General features: G+C 43.6%; 2 protein-coding genes across 7 annotated transcripts in view; both read right to left on the bottom strand.

The window, feature by feature from the left end:
- Window positions 1–5,182, bottom strand: part of dhx36 (DEAH (Asp-Glu-Ala-His) box polypeptide 36) — a 50,149-nt gene extending 44,967 nt beyond the window's left edge. For 5 of the 6 annotated variants that reach the window (XR_015066638.1, XR_015066639.1, XM_085915926.1 and 2 more), the window contains exons 1-16: window positions 4,669–5,182; window positions 4,384–4,532; window positions 4,141–4,209; window positions 3,606–3,882; window positions 3,496–3,534; window positions 3,230–3,400; window positions 3,083–3,162; window positions 2,921–2,995; window positions 2,365–2,531; window positions 2,201–2,282; window positions 1,986–2,126; window positions 1,814–1,919; window positions 861–948; window positions 737–792; window positions 565–629; window positions 59–202 (exon numbers count right to left, since the gene is read on the bottom strand). Coding sequence is in view for 4 of the 6 variants with exons in the window: in XM_085915926.1 (XP_085772052.1) it covers window positions 59–202; window positions 565–629; window positions 737–792; window positions 861–948; window positions 1,814–1,919; window positions 1,986–2,126; window positions 2,201–2,282; window positions 2,365–2,531; window positions 2,921–2,995; window positions 3,083–3,162; window positions 3,230–3,400; window positions 3,496–3,534; window positions 3,606–3,882; window positions 4,141–4,209; window positions 4,384–4,532; window positions 4,669–4,902 (1,943 nt within the window). In the remaining 2 variants the exon portion in view is untranslated. The remainder of the gene's footprint in view (window positions 1–58; window positions 203–564; window positions 630–736; window positions 793–860; window positions 949–1,813; window positions 1,920–1,985; window positions 2,127–2,200; window positions 2,283–2,364; window positions 2,532–2,920; window positions 2,996–3,082; window positions 3,163–3,229; window positions 3,401–3,495; window positions 3,535–3,605; window positions 3,883–4,140; window positions 4,210–4,383; window positions 4,533–4,668) is intronic. The other variant, XM_085915927.1, reaches the window with a different exon arrangement.
- Window positions 5,183–6,492: 1,310 nt separating this feature from the next.
- On the bottom strand, window positions 6,493–14,276 carry LOC147054188 (putative G protein-coupled receptor 149). The gene is made up of 6 exons (XM_085916865.1): window positions 14,182–14,276; window positions 12,516–13,485; window positions 11,796–11,977; window positions 10,862–11,364; window positions 8,856–8,999; window positions 6,493–8,179 (listed from the first exon to the last, which is right to left on the bottom strand). The coding sequence occupies exons 2-6, from the start codon at window positions 13,451–13,453 to the stop codon at window positions 7,673–7,675; spliced, it is 2,274 nt and encodes a 757-aa protein (XP_085772991.1). The 5' UTR covers window positions 13,454–13,485; window positions 14,182–14,276; the 3' UTR covers window positions 6,493–7,672.
- Window positions 14,277–22,170: the final 7,894 nt, after the last annotated feature.

Here is a 22,170-nt window from a genome sequence, read left to right as displayed (position 1 = left end):
CTTAACAGCCATAAAATGGACCGCGGTGAGTAAACAAAAGCAAATCCATACGCCGCACCTGCCAGCGCGGCCTTTCCTCTGCTTGGCGTTGGCCAGGCTCACCCACTCGGCCGTCATGGTGCTGATGTTGTTGTTGGTGTCGAAGTTGGTTTCCTTGATCTTGCCTCCGTCGATCACAAAAACCACATCGTCGATGGTGATGCTGAAAGCAGTTGGGGGGAGGGGGGGGGTGGGTAAAAATGGGAATGGAATGAAATCAGACAGAAAAGCACTTCAAAGCAAGCGCTTCGAAAATACTTAGTTTGGCCTCGGAATCGTGCTTGAGTAGAAAATAAAATTGAGCTCTAGGGAGGAACTTGGCACCTATTTTTAGTGATGGAGAGCGTGATCAACTTCTTTCATTTGTGCGTGAGCGCAAGAATAAATCTTCAATTAGTTAGCCCCGTTCAGCCCATTGCAGTTCTTAATCTTTACTCGCCGCTTTGCAGCCACACAAGTGAAATTGGGAAAAGCCTAGAGCAAAAAAAAAATAAAAAATAGCATTTGTCCCGGCCAGTCGCTTACCTCGTTTCGGCTATATTGGTAGCAATCACAATCTTCCGCACCCCAGGTGGAGGACGCTGGAACACCTTGGGAGGGAGCAAGGGAGATAAGGTTGAGATTGGATTTCGGCACAAAAGGAGGAGTGAAAATAAAACCGAATGTGGAAAGAGAGATGGAGGCGGCAAACACTGACCAGCGTCTGATTAACGGTCGGCATGAGCGAATGCAGCGGGATGATGACAAAACGATCTGCAACGACAGACGAGGCTTTAATGACGTCATAAAGTCATGTGACAACCGTGAAAAGATGCATTTACCTGATTTAAACATCTGCTGCGCCATCAGCAAATCATTGAGGCTGCTGATGTTGTCCCAACCTGGCAGGAAGACCAAGATGGCTCCTTCCTGTCCAACGTAGGAGTAAGCAAACTAAGATGAGGACAAAAGAACTCTATCCTACAAACACTTATTTACTCAGTTTCTTATCCAACCCAATTTCTTCTCACTCGGGTTGACATTTGCCACCAGATTCATTGCGAGCGCGTGTTGGGAGACAACTTGAGCGTCTCTTTTTTTATTTATGATTGATGGATTTTCATCATTTCATAGCCGCGGCTTTTAGACGAGGAGAAAGAAATACGGTGGGGATGATATTAAATTGGCTGAAAATAACCCTGCGATTCATCTTCTCAATAGAAGCGGAAATAAAAACATTTTCGGCCGCCAGCCAACTGTGTTTAAATTACAGCCAATTATTAGTATTAGTCTACAGAGTCTTTTATGAACTCTTAGAGGAAAATAGAACAGTCATGTTGACTTACTATCTCCCTCAAATGTCCATTCATGGCTGCACGTTATTGGTCTAAATATGGTCCACCGCAGGCTTTAAATAACCACTCGGCCGCTTCCTCTATTCATGAATTTGTCACGGCCGATCAGTCGCTTTTATCTATCTGACATAAGTCGATCGGCCACTCGGCTTAGCGTCGCCGTGACTGACGGACGCGGCTGAACACTAGTCAGCCTTTCCACGACTACAGTAATAAGTGTGGCGCTGGAAATTGACCAAAAGAATAGGGAATCAACATTCAGTGAGGGGAGCATCTGTTCAATGGCTCATTAGCACCGACCCGCTGCCCAGTTGTCGTGTCATTTTCTCTCATCTTATGTCTGGGCGCGCTTGGATGGATCCTAACCCTGCTGTTCCTGCCATCTGCTCTCTAATGACACTCGGTTTGGATAATATTGTGCAAAATGTACCTCGACTTACCTCATCGTTGAGCACAATATGGCGGATAAGCGCTACGATGAGGTCCAAGTCGATTTTGTCGTCGCCGTCCAGCGTCTCAAGAGCGGCGATTGTGCTCTCAGAGTATCTGGGAGGGAAAAACAAGTGACATTGTATTACACAATATTACCTCGCCCCTAATTCTCCAACCCACTTGTCCTGGAGCGTGCGAGCAAAACAAGGCCAGCTCTCTTTGTATTCGTCCTCCTTCTCCTTCTTCTCGGGTCTGGAGTGGCGCCCCTGCCAGAAGCCTCTTTTCCAAGCAGGTCGGCGGTCCTGGTTCTTCGGCTGATATCTGGTGGAGAAAAAATACAATAAAAACAGGTTCACCAGAGGGTCTAACAATGAGATGTAATTGTCATATTCTACCTCATCATCTCCACAACATCCTCAAGGAGGAACTCTTCCACTGGGAATGTAAAGCCAGGGATGTGGATCATGGGGCAGTTGTCTAAAAAGAAAGAGCATGATTATTTACGACATCCGAAAGATAAGAGCTGGAAGATGATGCTTGTCGTGGAGGAGGCAAATACCAAAGTACTTGGAGAATTTCTCTGCGTTGAGCGTGGCACTCATCAGGATGACTTTGAGGTCGTGTCGCACGTCGAGTAGGTCCTTGACGATGGTGAGCAACACGTCTGATTGCAGGCTTCGCTCGTGGACCTCATCCAGGACCAAGTGACTGATACTTGATAAATTCCTGTCAGGACATGTTTTGGGCATATGATATAAAGATGCTCATCTGTGATGAAGTTATTGGGTTCCCTGAATTTTTTTTTTTATGTATCATACTTTTAGCATAAATGTATTGTGGCGACCTCGGCCCACAGCGTTTGGTCTGACTCGCACACGTCAAGCCGTGCCAACTTTGGGATGAGATAACAAAAGCCGACACTCTCGCTTTAGACCGAGGATGCGAGGAGGAGTGGGCGGGGATGACTCAACTGTGTGTGCTTTCTCTGCCTAAAAGGATGATGGGGGGGGGGCATAGTAATGTGCCTGCCAACTGACAGCAAGCGTAAATCGATGAAGTGGACTGACACAGGGAAGAAAGGTAAAAAATGAAACGCTGGAAGGCGTGACACTCACGAATCTGAGCGAAGCCACTGAAGAACAATGCCCGTGGTGCAGTACAGGATTGAACCTTTTCCCCGTGGTAACTTGCTGGAGAAAGACAAAAATGAATGAATTTCCCAAATTAGCTTCTAATAAAATCTAAGTCCTAAACAAAGCTTGGGATTTTGCACTTACCACTGCAAGCGAATTTGGTAACCGCAGGAATTTCCATTGCCAACCTGTTCCGCCCTCTCAGCGGCCACACGCTCGGCGACCTGCGCGAGACGCAACCGAGCAAATTAGCCAGAGTCAAGCCAACCGACATAAACTACTTTGGCGTACCGAAATGGCGCTGATGCGGCGAGGTTGTGTGCAAACCACGCGGCACACGGAACCCATGCCGCGCCTGATGTAGTCGTCGAGGATGAACTGGGTCACCTGGGTGGTTTTTCCGCAGCCCGTTTCACCGCTCACTACTAGAACTTGGTTGGAATTTATCAGCTGGACCAGCTCCTGATGGGACAACAATGTCGATATTGTTAATTGGAAGCATGCTCAAATGAAACTCGTATCTCGGTGCACCACGGATTTCAAAATTCAGAACGAACCTCTTTCTTCCTGTAGGATGGCAACTTCTTTCTGAACGTCTGTGCAAAAAGACAAATTCTTAAGCGTTGAATGGCGATGAGAGAAACACCAAGCTGTCACTCAAACTCACCAGCATCTCCTTATACTTTGGGTGTGATTTCTTACACTCGAGGTCTCTTTTCAACGACTCATCCAGCGCACCATTTCTGGATGTTTCATGGAGTAGGAACTCTAGATCTTTATCATTCCTCTTGACTTTCGCCTTGTCTTCATACACCTTCACTTGCTGCCGCGCCATCGCATCATCATTATCGTTGTCGTCATCATCATCATCATCATTGGCGGCAGCGTCATCATTATCATCCCAAGCGTCAGGAATCTCATCTTTAACTGCCTGAGTGATTGAACTATGGAGGGAAAAAATGTAAACAAAATCAGCTGTCTTACACAGTCATGGTCTTATAAAGTATTTTTTATAATTATTGTGTTGACATTCTTTTTGTCTCTTATCTATGTACTTCTTTTACATGGTTAGATTGAGACACCACCCAAATAAAATATGGTTGGATGTCAAATTGTTAGTCATGAGTAATTAAAAACCACGGGACAGTGCCTGAGGATAATGCAGGTAATAATAATACAATAATAATAATAATAATGCAGACCGTTTCTGATCTTCCTCCTCAAATTTGATCTTCTGTTTTTCCTCTTCGCACATGTCCCCATCGAAGTAGCTGCACAAAGCACACACACAGTTATGCTGTATCTTTAATACTAATTAGGCAAATCTGCTTACCCTTGTGCTTTTCTATTGTTTTAATCGTGGTAAACTACAAGAGCAGTGATTTTCCCCATGAATGAAAAAAGTATTTATTATATATAAAAGTGATCACATGAAAACCTCTCACCAGTGACTACTTTTACTGGAAGGTACACGCCAGCTGTCTGACGCAGAGCCTCTCGCATCTCTATTTGGTCCTGGCTGGTCATTCTGGACGGAGTCGAGAAGCTTGATAATGTGCTGCTCTCTGGTCTCATCCATCTGGACCACTGCCCGCTTCACACATGCAAGCAAAATGGGGAATGAAAACGAGAAATGTTTGTGAAACTTGTCACAGGTTCTACACGTTATTCGAGCAGTGTGGTTCTAATAAATTCCCCCAAAAAGCTCCTACTCAAATGTGTAAACATACCGATCTCCGGTCAGCCTGTTTCTTCCTCACGGCTCCGTATCTTGCATACCACAAGCCAATCTCTCGGCCTTTCAAATGCGAAGGATGACGAGATTGAGAGTCCTGGTCGGGGTCGCCACTAGTTCCACCTCCCCGGTTGGTTCTTTCTCTGCTGCCATCACGGTAGCCTCTACTGGTCCCCCTACTACTGCCTCCTCTTCTGCCTCGTCCTCCGCCTCCGTACTTAGAACTCATGCCGCCGCGAGAAACACGAGCGGCGTCGGCACAAAATTATAGAACTTGTTAACGCGCGTTAGCCAGCAGCATTAGCATTAGCTTGGCGCTCGGTGGTTCAACAACGGGAGGGGCGGAGATTACATTCAAAACAAAACCCCTCTGCCAATGACGTTTACACAATCTTAAGTTAATTTTCGAAGTATGTTCTTGGGAAAAAAATGCAATAAACGACCTTTAATTAGCCATTCATACTCATGTTTCTATCCAGTGTGTTGCACATTCGGACGTCTTCATTTGTTTGTCGCTTGAACATGACGTGGCGCGCTCTGATTGGTTGAGGTGCAAAGGGGCGGGAACACGATAGATAGATAGATAGATAGATAGATAGATAGATAGATAGATAGATAGATAGATAGATAGATAGATAGATAGATAGATAGATAGATAGATAGATAGATAGATAGATAGATAGATAGATAGATAGAGAGAGAGAGAGAGAGAGAGAGAGAGAGAGACAGAGACAGAGACAGAGACAGACAGACAGACAGACAGACAGACAGACAGACAGACAGACAGACAGCCCGACCGGCCGACCGACCGATCGATCGATCGATTGATTGATTGATTGATTGATTGATTGATTGATTGATTGATTGATTGATTGATTGATTGATTGATTGATTGATTGATTGATTGAACTCATGGTGATGGTATCAGTCAATGAGTAAAAGTTATTTTATCCACCTGGGAAACCGAATAATCAAGAAGGCGTCTGTTTAGTTACTTGTGGATAATGCACCCGGTGATAAATTGGAGGCTCCGGCATCTATTACGATAGAAGACGCCATTTGAGGACATCCATTATATTGCTTTGTGCTCTGGAAAAAAACAAACCTAATTTGTGTTTGCCAAGAGCGAGTAAATGTGTCTGCGGTGTTATTTGGAGCTCCTGATTCCCCCACCCGACTGCTTAAGCACAACAAAATGTGAAGAGCTGCAGCTGAACGAGCAAGCTGGGCATCAAGTGGGAGAAACTAATATGAAAGAGCTTTACAAACCAGGAGGGATACAGGAGTGGATTTTTCCCCCCATTGCTTAATACTGAAGATTCCTGGTGTGCACTTCTTGTTTTGTATGCCTTGGGGCGATCGGCGATACATACAAATGATCTGTGTGCCTACAGAATCATAAAAACCCTACGGCGATTATGTTTTCCCTCACATCAATATTTAGCAATGTATCGCGCGAGGACGTGTGTCATTCTCTTCTTTCCTGACTCGTTCTGATTACATTTCTCTTTAACACATAGACAACACCCCAGTGCTCTCCCTGGTTGTCATGGTAACAGATGCCCATTGGCCCCAGACAATTTCAACTATGTGTTAACCGTAATACTACCAATAAAGGATTCTTAAATGTGGCATTGTTTTTTATCTTTTGCCTTTTGAATGTCGGCGACTTTTTATTTAGACACTTGGCAACTGATTATATGTCCCAATTTAGCAATAAAAAACAGTGACAATATACACATCCGCAGAGCACAAATGAATAAGTGCCATTAAGCTTTAGAATAATAATCAACAAATGAAAGTTTAAATAGATGTTTTATTTATTTTTCCTCCAATAAGGAATCCCAGTCGTGTGTCGAACCAGATGGCTGGCGTGAATGAATAAACATGCAGACACTCATGCGCCCGATGCCCAAAGCCTAAATTCCCACAAGCTAAGAAAGCAAAACACTTACTGATTACTCAATTTAACACAAATATTAATCAAAAGTAAGGCATGAATGGATCAGCGAGTAACAACATTTTGATTCCGCTACGCCTGCTCCACTCGGAACCTTTGGCACCAAAATGGCGGAATTCCACTTTTGCATTTATTATGGTTCAACTGAAATTGTCATACATCACGACATCGCTGGAAAATAGAAATTCTCAGCAGTCTCGTCCGTAGGCAGTTTCTCATAATGAATCTTTAATGACAACATTCTTTAGGGGGGGGGGGGGGGGGGGGAGGAACATGTTGCCGTTGATGAGGTGAGATCGCCAAAGGATGATGGCAAAGCTTGCAAATGACTCACAGATGATGCATCCGAGAGCGGCAACATCAAAAACATATCAATGGATATTTTCAAATACCTATTCTTTTTTTTACACACATAAATTTGCTATCTGGAGAAAATGAAGGCATATTTGGTTCTGATTGAATGGTCGGCAACAATGTAAGAATTCAATTCCATTAAAATGCACAAAAATGACTTCTGGAATCTCACTTGTGAATTTACGCATGCAGTGATTGGATAAAAAAATGAGCCCCAATTTTTTCCTGCGTTTAGGAAAAAAGGTATTGTACATTCTTGTGTGCAGAAAAAAGAAAAAAGAAAAAAACTGGCATACAATTGCAGTCTCTTCATTTGCATACTAAAACACTGACCGCGCGATACATAATGGATGCGGAGGTGAAACACGGCATGATTAAAACAAATACGGCGCACTAGCAAGGGCGAAACACACGATAAACACTTGTGGCGGCTCCATCAAAACCCATTACCATCATCAGGTCTGCATCCATGCGGTCAAGGCGACTTTTTTTGTAATGAAACACTGAAAAATAAAAATAACAGGGATGAGTCAGACTCACGGGTCAGCTGACCCCTCCCCTCATTGGTGACATTAAACATGTGACCACAACGTCACCCCTAAAACACGTCTGAATCTATTAATCTCTGCTTGAGTCAAGTGAAAGTCCTTTTTTTTTCTTTACCTTCACCAACACAGGCAGAATTTCAGTCCTCGGTGTCTCCCGCTTGTTTTCTGTAGGCTTCGTTGAGGAGTTGTATTTCCTCTTGATATCCCGAGCTCCCTTGCGTCTGTTTGCGACTGTTCTGACGATGGGCCTCCACCGTGTCGGGTATGGTGATGTTGATGGACTCAGCTTCCGGGTTACCGGTGGTGGGGATGAGCAAAGAGTAGGAAGCCGTCTCGCCCAGGTCACAGGAAACAAAACGGTTTTCCTTTCGCGAGTAGCGCAGCGACGGCGAGCGGGCGTGCGTGGACGACTGGCTGATGTTTGACACGATGGAGACGCTGTCCATGGCCTCCTCGTTATCGCAGATCTCCAGGACCTCCAAGTGGATTTTGACATTGGTGTCCCCTACCCCGGTTCCCATTCCTAATCCGATGTCCAGTCCCATACTGATGCCGTTGAAGTTCACATCGCCTGTGTGGTCACCTGATGCTTTGTCATCTGCACTGGGCTCGTGGCCAACCGATTTGGAGCGGTACACCTCCACCTAGAGATTAGCACAGTTGAAAAACCCGCATAAACATCCAAACGTTGGTTGGTACACACTTGTCTGCTCGCCAGTTGAGCAAATTCATAAACTGAGGCAAAGATGCTAACCACTAGCGGCTAGTGACTAGCCACAAGTGGCTAGTGGCTAGCCAAGTGGCCTTTAGTGACTAGGCACTAGTGACTAGACACTAGTGACTAGCCACTAGTGACCAGGCACTAGCGACTAGGCACTAGTGACCAGGCACTAGCGACTAGGCACTAGTGACTAGCCACTAGTGACTAGGCACTAGTGGCTAGACACTAGTGACTAGTCACTATTGCTAGAAAAAAAAAGACAAAGTTCAGCATCCCTTCTTTGGTGGTGAGGTAAACACAAATAACCTTTGTGCAAATACACTCACATACTGGCACAAATGTTGACAGACACTAGTGACTAGTCACTATTGCTAGCCACAAGTCTGTGACTATTGCTAGCCACAAAAGACGAATCACTTGTGGTTAGTGGTAGTCACCAGTGGCTAGTCACTAGAGACTTGTCACTATTGACTATAGCCACTAGCTTTTAAATAGCATTAAATACACTCAAAAGTATTTTTTTCACAACGTAAACTAAATAGAACTTGACTAAATAAACAATGTATCCATTCAGAATACAAAATAAAACATCGTCATACCCTCTTGGAATTTTGGGGGGAGATTTTCAATCCATCGCTGCTAACCTCATAGGTGGACAGAGAGAGGGTCTTCCCAGTGGGGGCTTGCAGGGACACGGTTCCCTGGAAAGCGCACAGCGGGATGGACAGACCGGCTGGTGACCTCTACATTAAAAGAAGAGTCCACACAACAGAATATATCAATTTTTCTAAATCGGTATGTTTCAAACTTGCTACTAGAGCTACGCTTTATAATTCCACACCAATAATGTGATGATTTAATTACAGCCCAGGCCTTGATGACTTGCTGGCAGTTTATCACAAAATAATTGAGCTGCTGTTCGAAAGAAAAAGGAGGAGACCGTGTCGGGTGTCATTAGAGGCCTCAACATTATTTACATTAGCAGTCTCCGCTGTAATGATCGTGTGGCGATGGTGCACATTCGAAACAAAGAAAGATGTCAATGCTTGGCTCCATTATCTTATTGGTGTGAATGAGTGCGTGTGGGGGGGGCGGTGGGGGGGGGTCGTAAAAGGGAGGGAGTGCGACTCGAATGCTGAAGAAGATCACATTGTCAAGTAAATCAAATAATGCTTAGAAGCCATCAGCGGGATGAGCATCCAGATGGAAGTGAACGCCTCGCGGAGGCATAAATCTATTTAGGCGGGATCCGCCAGAAATCAAATAATGAATGATTACGTTTGAGCCTTGGATGAAGGTTATCCTGTGTTTCCAATAAATAAATGTAAGACAGCGTCACGAGATGGAGCCGAGTGTATCAAGTTAGCAGGCACGTCGTTTTGCCGCTACGAGATGCCAAATTTTCTCTTACGTGTGATCAAAGTCAGCTAAGACCCATTTGGTGAATCTCGGTTTGGTTATCTTGCTATGATTGGTGTGTTGAGACCCATTTTGGGGGCTCCCTTGAAATTTTGCTGCCATCTATTTACATGACTAGATGTAGAAGATTTAAAGGTTTTCCGTTTTGCTCCACGGGAACGTATAATAAAGCCACCCCGCGGGGTAAAACATCCTCGGCGATGAAATCTGAAGTCAGCGAGAGGCCAAAGATGTCTTTAAGCTTTGATTTTACGTCTCTCCAGAGAAGCTGGAAGACCAGAGGGGGATTGACGGTACGCCGCAGAGACAATGGCTAATGACATCACGGCTGCTAATGAGCAAGAAAACACAACCATGAATCACAAACTTTGTTGCTGATGGATGTTTAGCTTTGTGGCTCTCTGCAGCTTGCACGGGCAAGATAAATAAACGGCTTTTCATATATCGTGAGGAGTGGGAGGCTCATTTTTCAGCTTTACTATATTTCTTCATACAGCTGACACAGGTATTTATTTTCTCATCTCCCTGTGAGTCCTTTATATTTAATAGAACTGTATGTGAAGTCTATTTTCATTATTTCTTCACACATCCAGAACCATATTTGGTTCTGTTGTGCTGTTGTGATGTATTGTGTACCAAGTAAACCACAATTACAAAAAAAAAAAATTGTTAGTATCGATTGGATGAACCCAATTATTATAGACATGAGCGCACATCCCAGGCGGCATCGGCACCCCTCCGCTAAGAAGCCAATAAATTGATCCGAGCCCAACTGTGAGCTCAATTCTGTCGGGCAGCATGTAATGAATATTTGCTTTTTGACTGACAGGCGGACATTTTATGCTTAAAGCATGGTTGACAGCATCTCGCTCGATTGCTCGACTAAACGTGCGCCATTTTAGGTTCAGTCCGGATGAAGAGAGGAGACAATTTGAGGTTTAACTAGAAGAAAAAAAAAAAAAAACACAACGCAGACGACCTTGCTAGGCAGCTGTGCAGTTATCTTGCAAATAAATTCTGATGAGCATGATGAGCAGTTTTATCGGAACTGGTAATGTTTCTTCACATGCGCAAATTAGCACGTTGTGGTGTCACAGGTTTGATTCCCGCCAACGTAAACTGCAAAACGACAGCTACAAATTGCTTCACGGAGTTGCTTTGGTGTCAGGATTGCAAAACGGTGTACCTGTCTTTGCGTTCGCTCCGATTTACTCCTGCACCACTCCCAATCCGTCAACTCGATTTTCCGGCACTCTTCATGCGACAGCCTCCTTTCCGAACCCTCGAACACAGACGAGGTGTCTGTGAGACTGCGTTCCTTTTCCCGCTGATTAAGAAGAAGCGAGGGAACATCACGGAGGCCCTCCTCACCTCCGTGATTCTCGCGGGGCAGCGGAGGGCAATCAGCCAGTGCCTCTCCGCCGCTTCCAAAGTCTTCTAATAAGAGATCTGGATGAAAGGAGCTGTCCACTGGCAGTGGGGCGCTGAAAGCAAAATTTGGGCCCAAGCTGCAGAGCCCAGCAGTTTCCAACGCATCTAGACGGCTGTTTGTAAAATTGCTGTTGAAGAGGCTGTGGTAGGCTCGTTTCTCGGCCGGCGTGTCACCGAGAGATATGTTAGCGTGGGATAGCTTGAACACGCCGCAGCCTTTCTGGAGGGAGAGGTTGAATTCCAATCTTCTTTTCATTGCTGTGAATGGATTCAACAAAAAAAGCGATTGGAGAATCGGTTTAGATTTGAACAGGCTGAATCGTTACATTAGAAAATCGTCGAATCGTATTGCACTCCGTGTATACGTATCAAATCGTTGTAGATGATTTGATTTTTAAATTCAGCTAACTTGGATGATTTGAGTTTTCGATAACTTTACCTTTTGTTGCATATTCATAAACAACAAAAGCTAGCCTCGCACCATGTCGAATGGAATCGTTGCGGAATCGAATCACATTGTTACATTTTAAAAAGCGATACATCCTTGAATCGTGTATTTACTTTCAGAGTAAACTCCGGCTTCTCAGATGCCACGTCTACTCTACGGGCTTTGTCGTAATAGAAATTCATCTCTAGTTGCCTCCATGTAATTGTTTGAGTCATTGGTCAGTGATTCGATTCCTGGCTACCTGAAGGGTCAGGCGCGGGCTCACGGTTGCAGTTAATGAAGCAGCCGCACGGCATGTGGATCCAGCGCTTAGACAACACGAAGAGCGGCGTGACGGCTGGGGCGAGCAACGTCAGGAAGAAGCCCAGCGTCTCTAGGGATGAGCTGCGTGCGTTAGCGGCGTGGCGCACCAACATCAGAGTCTGTGAATGAAAGAGAAGAGGAAACGGGTATGAATGAAACCGAGTTGACGTTGGAGGTCATGTGACCTGTGTTCCAGACCAGGTGTCCTTACTTTAATAATAGTCTTTGCTTTTTTTTAATTGCACCCTACACAGATTTTGTATAACTCTCCAAAAAAAACTCATTTTTGCATTCTTTGGCTTCTCAGTATGCATTGCAAATTCCACTCATCCATTTTCTGAGTGAGTTTATGCGTTTTAAAGCGGAGTGATTCAATTTGGTTCGATTTGATGCACTCTGAACTTTGTTACACGTATATGCTTTGTGCAAGGGATCTTTGAACACAAAGAGTGGCGCAGCACACGTAGACATAAAACGACCATATTCTAAATCATGGGCAAAAAATGATTAATAATCAATCAGTAACTCGTATCTCAAGGCTTTCAGTTGACACTTGTTGGCTTATTCAAATGCTATGAAAATATGCATTCATCATATTGATGTAAAATTTTAAACGCGTTGTGTGGTGTGTGTGTGTGTGTGTGTGTTGTTACTCATCATCATCGGCATCCACAGAGTAACCCTGACAACCGCCAGGATCATGGAGAAGCGTTTTTGCGCAAACACCACAGGCGAGTCTCCCACACCCCCCGACTTTTGCCTGCAGATGACCCCGGAGCACCCAGCGCCCGCCTCCTTCCCTTCCTTGACCTCGCACGTCGTCCCGCATGAACTCGGGCTCAGTTCCTTATAAGCACCGAAACTTTTATCCAGGCTGTCCCGAGAGAGCGAGCGGACGTCGCCCAAATACGCCGCGCACTGCACGCTCCTTTGCGGCTCTCCGGAGCAAAGCAGCTGGTAGGTGAGCGGCAGAAAGAAGAAGAGCAAGCCACAAAAGCACAACGAATACAAAAGACACAGCAACAGTGTGTAGAAGCTTTCACTCTCCGGGAAGCAGCCAAGGGGAGCCTGCGCAAAACTACCCCATCCGCACAAAGGTAGCACGCTGATGGCTAAGCTGACCACCCACACGCCGGCGATGGCCCACATCACCCGGAGGGGCCGCCGGATGGAGCGCAGCACCCCGAACTTCTTGGTCACGTAAAAAGTGTACCCGGCGATCAGACAGGCCTTCATGTTGCTCGAAACCCCTTGGAAGACATATAGGAGCCCGGCGAGGTTGCACAAGCTGGTTGAGCGTCCGTCCCGCTCCCATTGCAGGAGGATGAAGAGGGAAAGCGGCACCACGCTGAGCAGGTCGTCCACGGACATGGACGCCACAATGAGACACAGAGATGTCTTCCTTCTCATCTGCAGCAGGGACAGGAGCGAGTACACGCCGCCGACGAAAGTGGCGGCAGCGATGGTCACGCACACGGCGAAGAATAGTAAGCGGATGCGCCCTTCCACCGTCACCTCAGAAGCGTCCGTCCGATCGGTGGTGGCTGACGAGAGATGGTTTTGGTCGGGCGGCGAGGAATTGAGCGGCGTGGACATTTTCCCGGCGATGAAGTTATTTCCCTACTAAGCTAAAGTTTGCAGGAAAAGGAGAGAAGATACATCATTGTTCATTTTGTGTGCGTGTTGGAGATGGCAAGCTAAGTTGGCCGCTCCAAGCGCGCCACCGCGGGGGGCACGCAGCATCGCGTCCAGCTGCCGATGTGCACACACTGTCGATATCCACCCCCTTTTCTCTCTCAGACACAATTGGGGATGGGCTCGACATAATAATCACTAAACTTCTTATACGTACGCAGCACACCATTCATTTAACACACGTGCTACCCCTGAATACCTATGCGCAAAAAGAAATTAATTCTATTTTCTGGTACTGTGAGCAATCACTTTGAGATGAGCAAAATCCAATTAAGATGGGATAATCAATTATATACTTTAGGTCTTAAATACAGGCAGCAAGGTGGAGTAATAGTTATTTTACATGTCTTGCAGTCAGAGGCGTAGCTAGAAAATTTTCAGTGGGGTGGCCATGGTGACCCAACACCCTTGTGAGAGGTGGTTGAAGGGACCTGCGTGAGTCAGATGCCCCACCCTAAATGGATACCCGGATGCTATGAAAATATTTTGAAATTGCCAGAAGCATTTAAAGGTTCCCGCACTCCCGTTTAACAAATCATTACAATAACCATCAAATTTGACTTGCATGCTCAACCCATATGAAATGCCTTATGCAAAAAAAAAAAAAAGGCAGATTTGCATCAGGATACCTGCTTCCAGAGTCCTAGAATGGCTTCTTCGAACCCAATCGGCCAACAATATGATTTAGAAATCAAATTTAATAACTTGGGAATGAACTAGCACTACTGAACAGATGTTTACACTCCGATGAGGCCAAACCAGTTAGTGTGTGCCGATCCCACCCGGCCGTGTCCTTGTTTTTGTCCCTTCACGATATGTTCAAGGATTTTCAGTTACGAAGGACCACCATGTTTATTCACAAGGTTCACGGTCGTCCTCCTATGATTTCTACGGCTCTCATTCTCTACATCTTATAGGTCACACTTGTAAAGTTTATTACTCTTCTCTGACTCATAGTGCAGAAAGCATCCTGACCGGTGACATAAACATGAGTGTAAACATCTCTGACTTGTGGTCGGCTAATTGAGTTTGGGCTAAGTGACTTTGAGGTCGCCTAATGACTCTGCTCTCTCTCTGTGGAGCCACAGGGACGCAGCGGGGAACATTAGAGGACAAAATGCAACTCTCGTGGGTGTGCACACACAAACACATGCAAACGCACATACCAGCTGAGCCTAGTATTGCACTGCAAGGTGACCTAGTTTGTGTTTTCGCACACGGGTGTGCAATGAGAGGGGGTAAAAACGTGTACACAAAAAAAAAAAATGCATTTTCCAAATGAGGCTTCAAGGTGTTTATTGCTATTCTCAGTTGATGGTTACAGTTCAAATAAACATAAAAGCAAAAAATTTACTAACAATCCCCATAAATATGGGAAAATCCATAGGCACATATTGGCTAATATTTAGCATCTACAGGATGTGGTGGTGTTGTTAAACTTTAGGCAACAGATGCCTGAACACAAATGTTGCTGCAACACATAAAGACAGACAATACTCATTTGCACATATTCCTCATCTCCTGCACAGAGTGACTAATTTTACTGCTGTATTGAAACTCGAGAGGTTATGAGAGATGTTTGTCTTATCCTGCCCCCATGTGGCCAAATTGTGTACACCAGAATAAGCAACACAATTGGTGTTGGGATGAAGTGTTAATTGGCTCATAAAAAACACATCACAACCATTTCTGCTTGTTTACATGGGAGGCGAGAATTACTATTGCTTTGATTATGAAATGAATCCTGACATAAACTTTAGTCAATTCATTGTAATTGTCAATCTGCAGGTTGAAACATCCAGATGTCCTTAAACACCACCGAAAATTCTTCCATGTTAGCCAAACTTTTGCTTAACTTTCACATAGCAGGGGCTTTTTTAATACCTCAATAAATCAGGTCGAAGGCTCAAACCTGACATCTTCATTACTTGCCAGTATCTACTTTCATTGCACTGTCTTCTTCAATAAACACTGACTGAAGTCAAATCCAATAAAAAACTTAAAATTAATGAACAAAGACGTTTGATCTCACAACGACCGACATCCTATCCCGACACGTCATAAATCTTACAACAAAAGCATTGGCTTAAAAGTGAAGTACAAACATACGAGACTTGCGATGACAGCATGGTCTAGAAGTGATTAGCACGTCTGCTTCGCAGTCTGAGATTTTGGGTTCGAATCCCCCACTTGCAGTTTACATGTATGTGATGACAGTGACGAAGCTCGGATGTTTTCCTTGGACATCTCCAGGGGGTCTGCCAAAATAAAAATGTATGATATGTTCCCTACAGGCGACGGGTGCATATATTGAAAAAAATTGCTGGGGAAATACGGGGGCCAGTGCCCCCGCGGCCCCCCCCCTCTAGCTCCGCCAGTGTGTGAGGAATTCATGAATTATATACTGTATATTCAGTCTGCGAACATAGTAGTCCATGTAACTCCATTTTGCATAAGATGCAGGCTGCTGGGTGTTTGCTTAGTGGCCTCTGGTGACGCATTTCAGCACAGCACATTTTACAACAACGCAGCCATTACCCTTAGCTGCATCCATTATTCATTGAAAATTATTTTACACACACATCAAAGTCAGCGATTATATTTTAAAAATAAATGAGAAAAGACAATCCGTGATTTGAATTCATTTTAGGTGCTTTTCATGACAAATAACTACTCTCACATTCACTGGTACTATTTCTTATGGCAACAAAAGCTTATCAGTTCATCATCTTGGAAAAAAAATATTAGAAATTTAATCCAAACATTTATTTATTTATTTATTTATTATTTATTTATTTATTTATTTTTTATTTTTATTTATTTATTTATTTATTTTATTTATTTATTTATTGGAAAATGTCACGCAAGTAAAGAAAAAAACTTTTCTGGTTGACCACCAGACGGCGATGTTACACTGCAGGAATATTGCAAACCACCCGGCATCGACACAATTTCTATGTGCTATGTCTTAATTGAACATAATCCGAGTTTCTACTTCCAAAGACTCACTGCCAGAAGCTGTTAGGTAAGAAAAGACGAGATGAACCCCCCCAGCTGAGTCCCAGCAGCACTTCAGTGTGAGGAACACTTAACAAGATGTGAAGAAATGTGGCAAATTAGATCAGGTTTTTCAAGAGGAGGGGTGGGGGGCGGTGTTCACCTCCATCTTTGAACTATGACCCTTCCATCGCTCCAGCATGCGTCACACTAATCATCATGATGAATTCCTTCGGCTCGCTTGGCATAATGGAATGAATTACGCTGAGGAAGAAAGGAAGCGGCCAAGCAGAAGGCTCATCAAAGTATAACCATCAAGACTAGTAGAATATATTTATTCAGAAAAACATCCAGCATCTGTCCATTGTGCATCACAAACAGTTTATTCCTCATTGAAAGTGTCGAGTGGTCGAGTGTCGATTTTTTTCCTCCGAATGCCCAACAAAAAAGCCCCAGTAGGAATAACCTCAATTCAGAGATGCTATTGCTAACCAAAACAGGAGCACATAAATAGTCTCCAAGGTTTGGTGCCTTGTCAACAAGTTCATGATTTGATATTTGATGACGATTAACATGACCGATATCTTCACTTTTGTGAGCATGTATTTCAATACACTTTATCGACAAATATTTTTTATTTTTTCAAACCGGTACCCAAAGTCAATAAAAAGCAAAAAAAAAAACAGGGTGACTAATCCAAAGATAGCAAACATATGACCCCTTAGTGAGAACCCTATTCACATCAAAGTTGATTGCAGCAATGGATGCTTTTTATCAAGTTGCCATGACGACCGTTGCATTTGGCTTCCTGCTAGCCTGTGACGGGATGCGCTAAAGTGGAGGTGATGAAAGGAGAGTAGAACACAGGTCATGTGATAAACAGATTGGGTTGTGCGTCTCTTGTGTATGTGTTTTCCTGCTTGATGTTTGTTTGTGTGTGTGCGTGTGTCCACTTTAATGAGCAGGCTGGAGGTTTTCATTAAGGCCCCATTAGCACGCCTCCTGGGCTCATTTAAATGCTTCTCTGATGAATTAAGCATAGCGAGACTGATAGAAATTGGCCTTTTTAACGCTGGCACCATTTGGGCGAGTAAATCGTTACATTTGTTACACGAAGACAGGCAACATTAAGTCATGTGATATATGCGTTTGACTCTTTTTATTTTTATTTTTTTATCTTGGTGACATATTTTTCCAAAATACTTGTCAGACTGATGGCTTTCTTGGCAACCATCTGCGCACCGGCTCGGTTCCTGTCCTCTGAAATACACACATTTTGCACGGACTCGCACAAACACAGCCGGGGAATGTGACGTGCGCCATCTCCTCATCAAACCTCATCTCGTGTGTTTTGAATCGGTCCCATCCAGTTGAAATGAGCAGCTTGGCTGCTTTTAAAAAAGAAAAGTCTTGCCTCCTTTTGAACTCCACTATAAATAGCAAGCGTGCTTCGCCACCGGGGGGTTATAAAGCAAAGAGTAAATGTCGCTGGGCTTCCATTACTCAACATCACACGGCTTCCATTCTGTATAATGTTGTGGCAAAAATTCCACTTTCCAATTGGCAAGAAATAGGAAGTTGCTCACCAAAAAATTACAACAGCACTTACCCAGTTCCACAAACAAGCTCTATAATGAATAAAAATGCTGAGTCATGCTAGGCCACAGCATTAAATATGTTACTATGACCTGACAAGAATTGGAATAGACTTTACCAGAAATAAATCAAATAAATTGAATCATGGGTAAAGCGACATGTAGACATGCAGCTCCACCGGTAAAATTGAAGTACACAACATTTTGAAAGTCTATCAGGAGTTTCGGAAAAGTCTCTTATCAGCACGGAATGTGTAGGAATTCTTGGGTGTTGTTGACACTGTCTGAAGGAAGGATCATGTGACAAAAAAAGCTTTTGTGACCTTGGCAGGCAGCGAGAGAAACGCTCATAATACCAGCGTGATGTTAGCCTCGGCATTTGGCACAATAGCAAGTCATTAGTTGGACTCTGACTGAACCGGAATGGTCATATTTCCGTTAGCTTCCACGTCTTCATCACGCTGAGCTAGCCGTGATGGCGTTGACCTGCCTTGCCATCCAGCTGTCGGCACCTTTGAGGTAAACAGTCGGAGCAGCTGCTGCGGGCATTGGCGTCGCCTGTTGGCGAGGAAATGAGATGCTGATCTCGCAAGTGGCCTGCTGTCTTCAGAATGTAAGATAGCCCCTCCCGCTAACTCTAATTTGGTTGGCCCCATATCCCCCCCCCCAAAATTGAGTTCAGCAATGTTTCTACAGTTTACACGTTAGCGTGAACTCTTAGCTAGCTTAGCTAGCCCTTAGCTAGAAAGGAGTCCAATCACTGGTTGCCATCCATAATGCAAAAAGAACTCCACGGATTTGGACCTTTTTCCCTTCGATGTGTGCCATCAATCAAGGGCCTGAACATCAGTGAATCCTTTGTCGGCAACCAGCCAAGATGACACAAGGGCTTGAGAAAACCGGATTTGTGTCTCAGTGAGAAGCTGCACGTTTGACACATTGGTACCTGATGATTTATCTCTTATCACACGGCCTGGCAAAGTTTGTGGCAAGTTTTTGGTTTCTGAATTACTATTCAAGAAGTATTTTAAAAAGCACACCAGATGTTGATGTTTCATGATCACGGGGAACCTGAAGAATGAATGTCCGCACCAAGTCCAATCTTTCCTACCCCGACACAGATGCGGCACTATTTCCTTTTTAAAAAAAAAAAACGTTATCACGGCTTTACATTCCGAGCCGACTATCGGTGGTCTCCAGATTGCTGCGCTACCTTTCGAGTGTGGCTAAGGGATTAAATGGAGTCTTTCTTGAAAAGCACATCTATAAAATGACTCAAGTGTCTTGTATCAGTCTGGGAATTACAGAAGAAGTTGGCACTCGGAAGCGTTTTTCTCCCTCGTCTTATTCCTCCTTTCTATCTTTTTTTATTTCTTGCAGCCTCACGACCGGCATGAGGCTCAATCTAAGAGTTCCTCTCTCTGAGTGACAGAAGCGAGCTCATTAAAGTGTGTGCATGTGTGTGCGCCGACATCAGAACCAAGCGGCCCGGCTGTTGGTGATAGCGGAAGCTCTCCCTTGACGCTTTCCCAGCGAGAAGCGACTGATAAAACAAACCGTTGGAGTGAACCTGATCCAAGCAAACAACCTCACACTTCACCTCCAATACGCTCACATCATATAGTTCCCCTGTTGTGGAAAGTGACGATAAGAAGAAAGGGACAAATAGTCAAGAATGAGATTTTGGAAGTGGAAATGGAGATTGGGCTGTTAAGAAAGGTTTTTGAAGCTCTTTATTTATGGTTGTTTGAATGTCGGGAGGTCACTTGCTGTTTTACGGATGACGGGAACGGACTATTTTGGACTAAGGGTTGAAGATTTCATTATGAGACAAGCAAAAATTTGTCTAAAGGTTAAAAAATATAGCTTCATATTTATTTATTTATTAATGAGGGAATGTACCATTTGTCTCCAATGTAAATCAGGAGAAAAAAAAAGAAAAATAAGAAAATAAACATATTTATGTCTCTTTGTTGATTCGGAAGTTAATTTTTGTTCATTTTTTTGGTTTCAGATGAACTTCTATAGTGATTCAAACTGAAAATATCAAATGTAAATTCTTGAAAACAAATCGTGTTTATTTGGCCATTTGTTAGTTAGGGATAGTTCTTCGTTTATGACAGGCGATGAAAACAGCAAACTATTAAAAGCTCAGAGGGAATGATTTTATTGTGAGCCAAAAGGCAAAAACCAAATAATTAAAAAAAAAAAATTCCACAAAACAGTTAGCAAATGAATGATTGCTAGCTGCTAGCCACCTCTAGCATGCAAACACATTACAAGAATCAATACCGAAAAAAAAAAGATTAATGAAGGAACATAAATTTCATGCTACAAAAAAACCCCAAGAAATATTTACTTTTTCATTTTTTTTGGCCACCCTGAGCAAAACACAATTACAAGGCTATAAAGCGAGAGAGAACAGGGCTCCAATGGCCAACTGTGACAGAGGGTGAGGAATTTAATTTATGACCAGCCGCTGCGAAATGATGAAGAGTTTGATTACAGCCTTTTGCGCGGCTGGCCCATTTGGATGTATTTCATGTGTTGACGCTACTTTGAAAGCTGTCAGTTGTGCTTCACCGACTTTACCATAGCACATGGATAGCAATCGTACGTGACAGAAAACAAATGTAGATAGCGGTGACGAAGCGACACGAGAAGAAGCTTGCGTAATTATGACTCATTTTTTTTTACTGTGCAATGCAAAATGCCCCTTGTCGGGAATATTAACCAATTTTACCTCAATTGCAACAATGTGACTGTGTCGACACCCTCAAAAAGTGACCTAACTTATTAACGTTCTTTTCTTTTTCTTTGGAAGGGGGGGGTCGGGAACAATTTGCAGTTAATTGCTCTGTTGTCCCCTAGTTGACCTTGATTAAAAGAACTGGGAAGCCAAAGACCACTTGGGACTAAACTCGTAAACAGAGCGAAAGGAATGCAGTTGACATCTTGATATACTTAAAAAATGGTATAGTTAGCAGCGTAAAGTGAATTCAGTCCTCATAAAACATGAAAATACTGCACAGTCAAAGTTTGAAGTAACATTATACTGTACGTAAAAAGAAGTTTATTAAAACTGAAATATAATAAATCCACAGGTTGTCTCAAAAGTAATCGTACACCTCGTAGAAATAACCTTAACCCAAACCGCTAACGCTAAACCTCACTATTGAATTCCTCCATTGTGAACGCAATTTATGGAACTGATGTGTTGCATTGATTCTATTTTGCTGAGAGGCCAAATGTTTTCCAATGTTGCAAGATGGTCCATGACACACTTTTATTATTTACAGCAGATAGACTCATGTGCCGGCATCACGCAAACAAAAGGACAAAAGAAAAAGCTAAAGCTTCGTCTATCCATTAGTGCATTCGAGTAAACGTTGAGTCATGTCAAATGCTTGATTTACTGAAAAAATAACAGTGGGGAAATCCAAGATAATCTCGTGACAAAGGTTTTATTGACTCGCCGGCAACGGAATTATCCGAATTACAAGATAGTGTTTGGTTTCTCTGTTATTATTCTGTAGCCAGCCTCTGAAAAACAACCATCAGTTTGGATATGCTCTTTTAAAAAAACGTTTTTAATAATAACTCAAAACTTTAGAACGATGACATATGAGCAACAAAATGCTACCGTATAAGACCCAAACATTTTTTTGCAATGCCCTGTTGCTAGGCAGAATTTCACAAGCTAAATCATAGCCTTCCTAAAGCATGAACATACATTTTGAAACCAAGTATGAGAACGCGATCGTGGTTATTAGATAGGTGACACTTGTTGGCTATTTAAAATAAGATGAGAACAATATGGCCGCCTAAGTGATAACGCTGCTCATCATTATTGGCATTCAAGTAACCTTGGCAACCACCAGGAACATTTTGCATAAACACGTGGACAGGGGTCACTCACCTTATACTTGAGTGCTGATTAATGCAAAGGACGATACAATTCCGAACTAATATGATTTTTTTTTTTTTTGGTACCGTGTTCCACTTAGTTAATACGTCAGGGCCGCC

The sequence above is a fragment of the Syngnathus leptorhynchus genome, chromosome 7, assembly GCF_054491065.1.
Source record: "Syngnathus leptorhynchus isolate UIUO chromosome 7, UIUO_Slep, whole genome shotgun sequence".
Lineage (NCBI taxonomy): Eukaryota > Metazoa > Chordata > Actinopteri > Syngnathiformes > Syngnathidae > Syngnathus > Syngnathus leptorhynchus.
Note: the sequence above shows the minus strand (reverse complement) of the source record. Positions and strands in the feature narration are given on the sequence as shown.

What these genes read in the sequence shown, in the direction of transcription:
- LOC147054188 (XM_085916865.1), bottom strand. Translation starts at nt 13,453, where the DNA reads ATGTCCACGCCGCTCAATTCCTCGCCGCCCGACCAAAACCATCTCTCG. An exon ending in GCCCGCGCCTGACCCTTCAG is followed by an intron (nt 11,365 to 11,795) that starts GTAGCCAGGAAT and finishes ATCCATTCACAG; the next exon opens with CAATGAAAAGAAGATTGGAA. An exon ending in CCCCCCAAAATTCCAAGAGG is followed by an intron (nt 8,180 to 8,855) that starts GTATGACGATGT and finishes GCTAATCTCTAG; the next exon opens with GTGGAGGTGTACCGCTCCAA.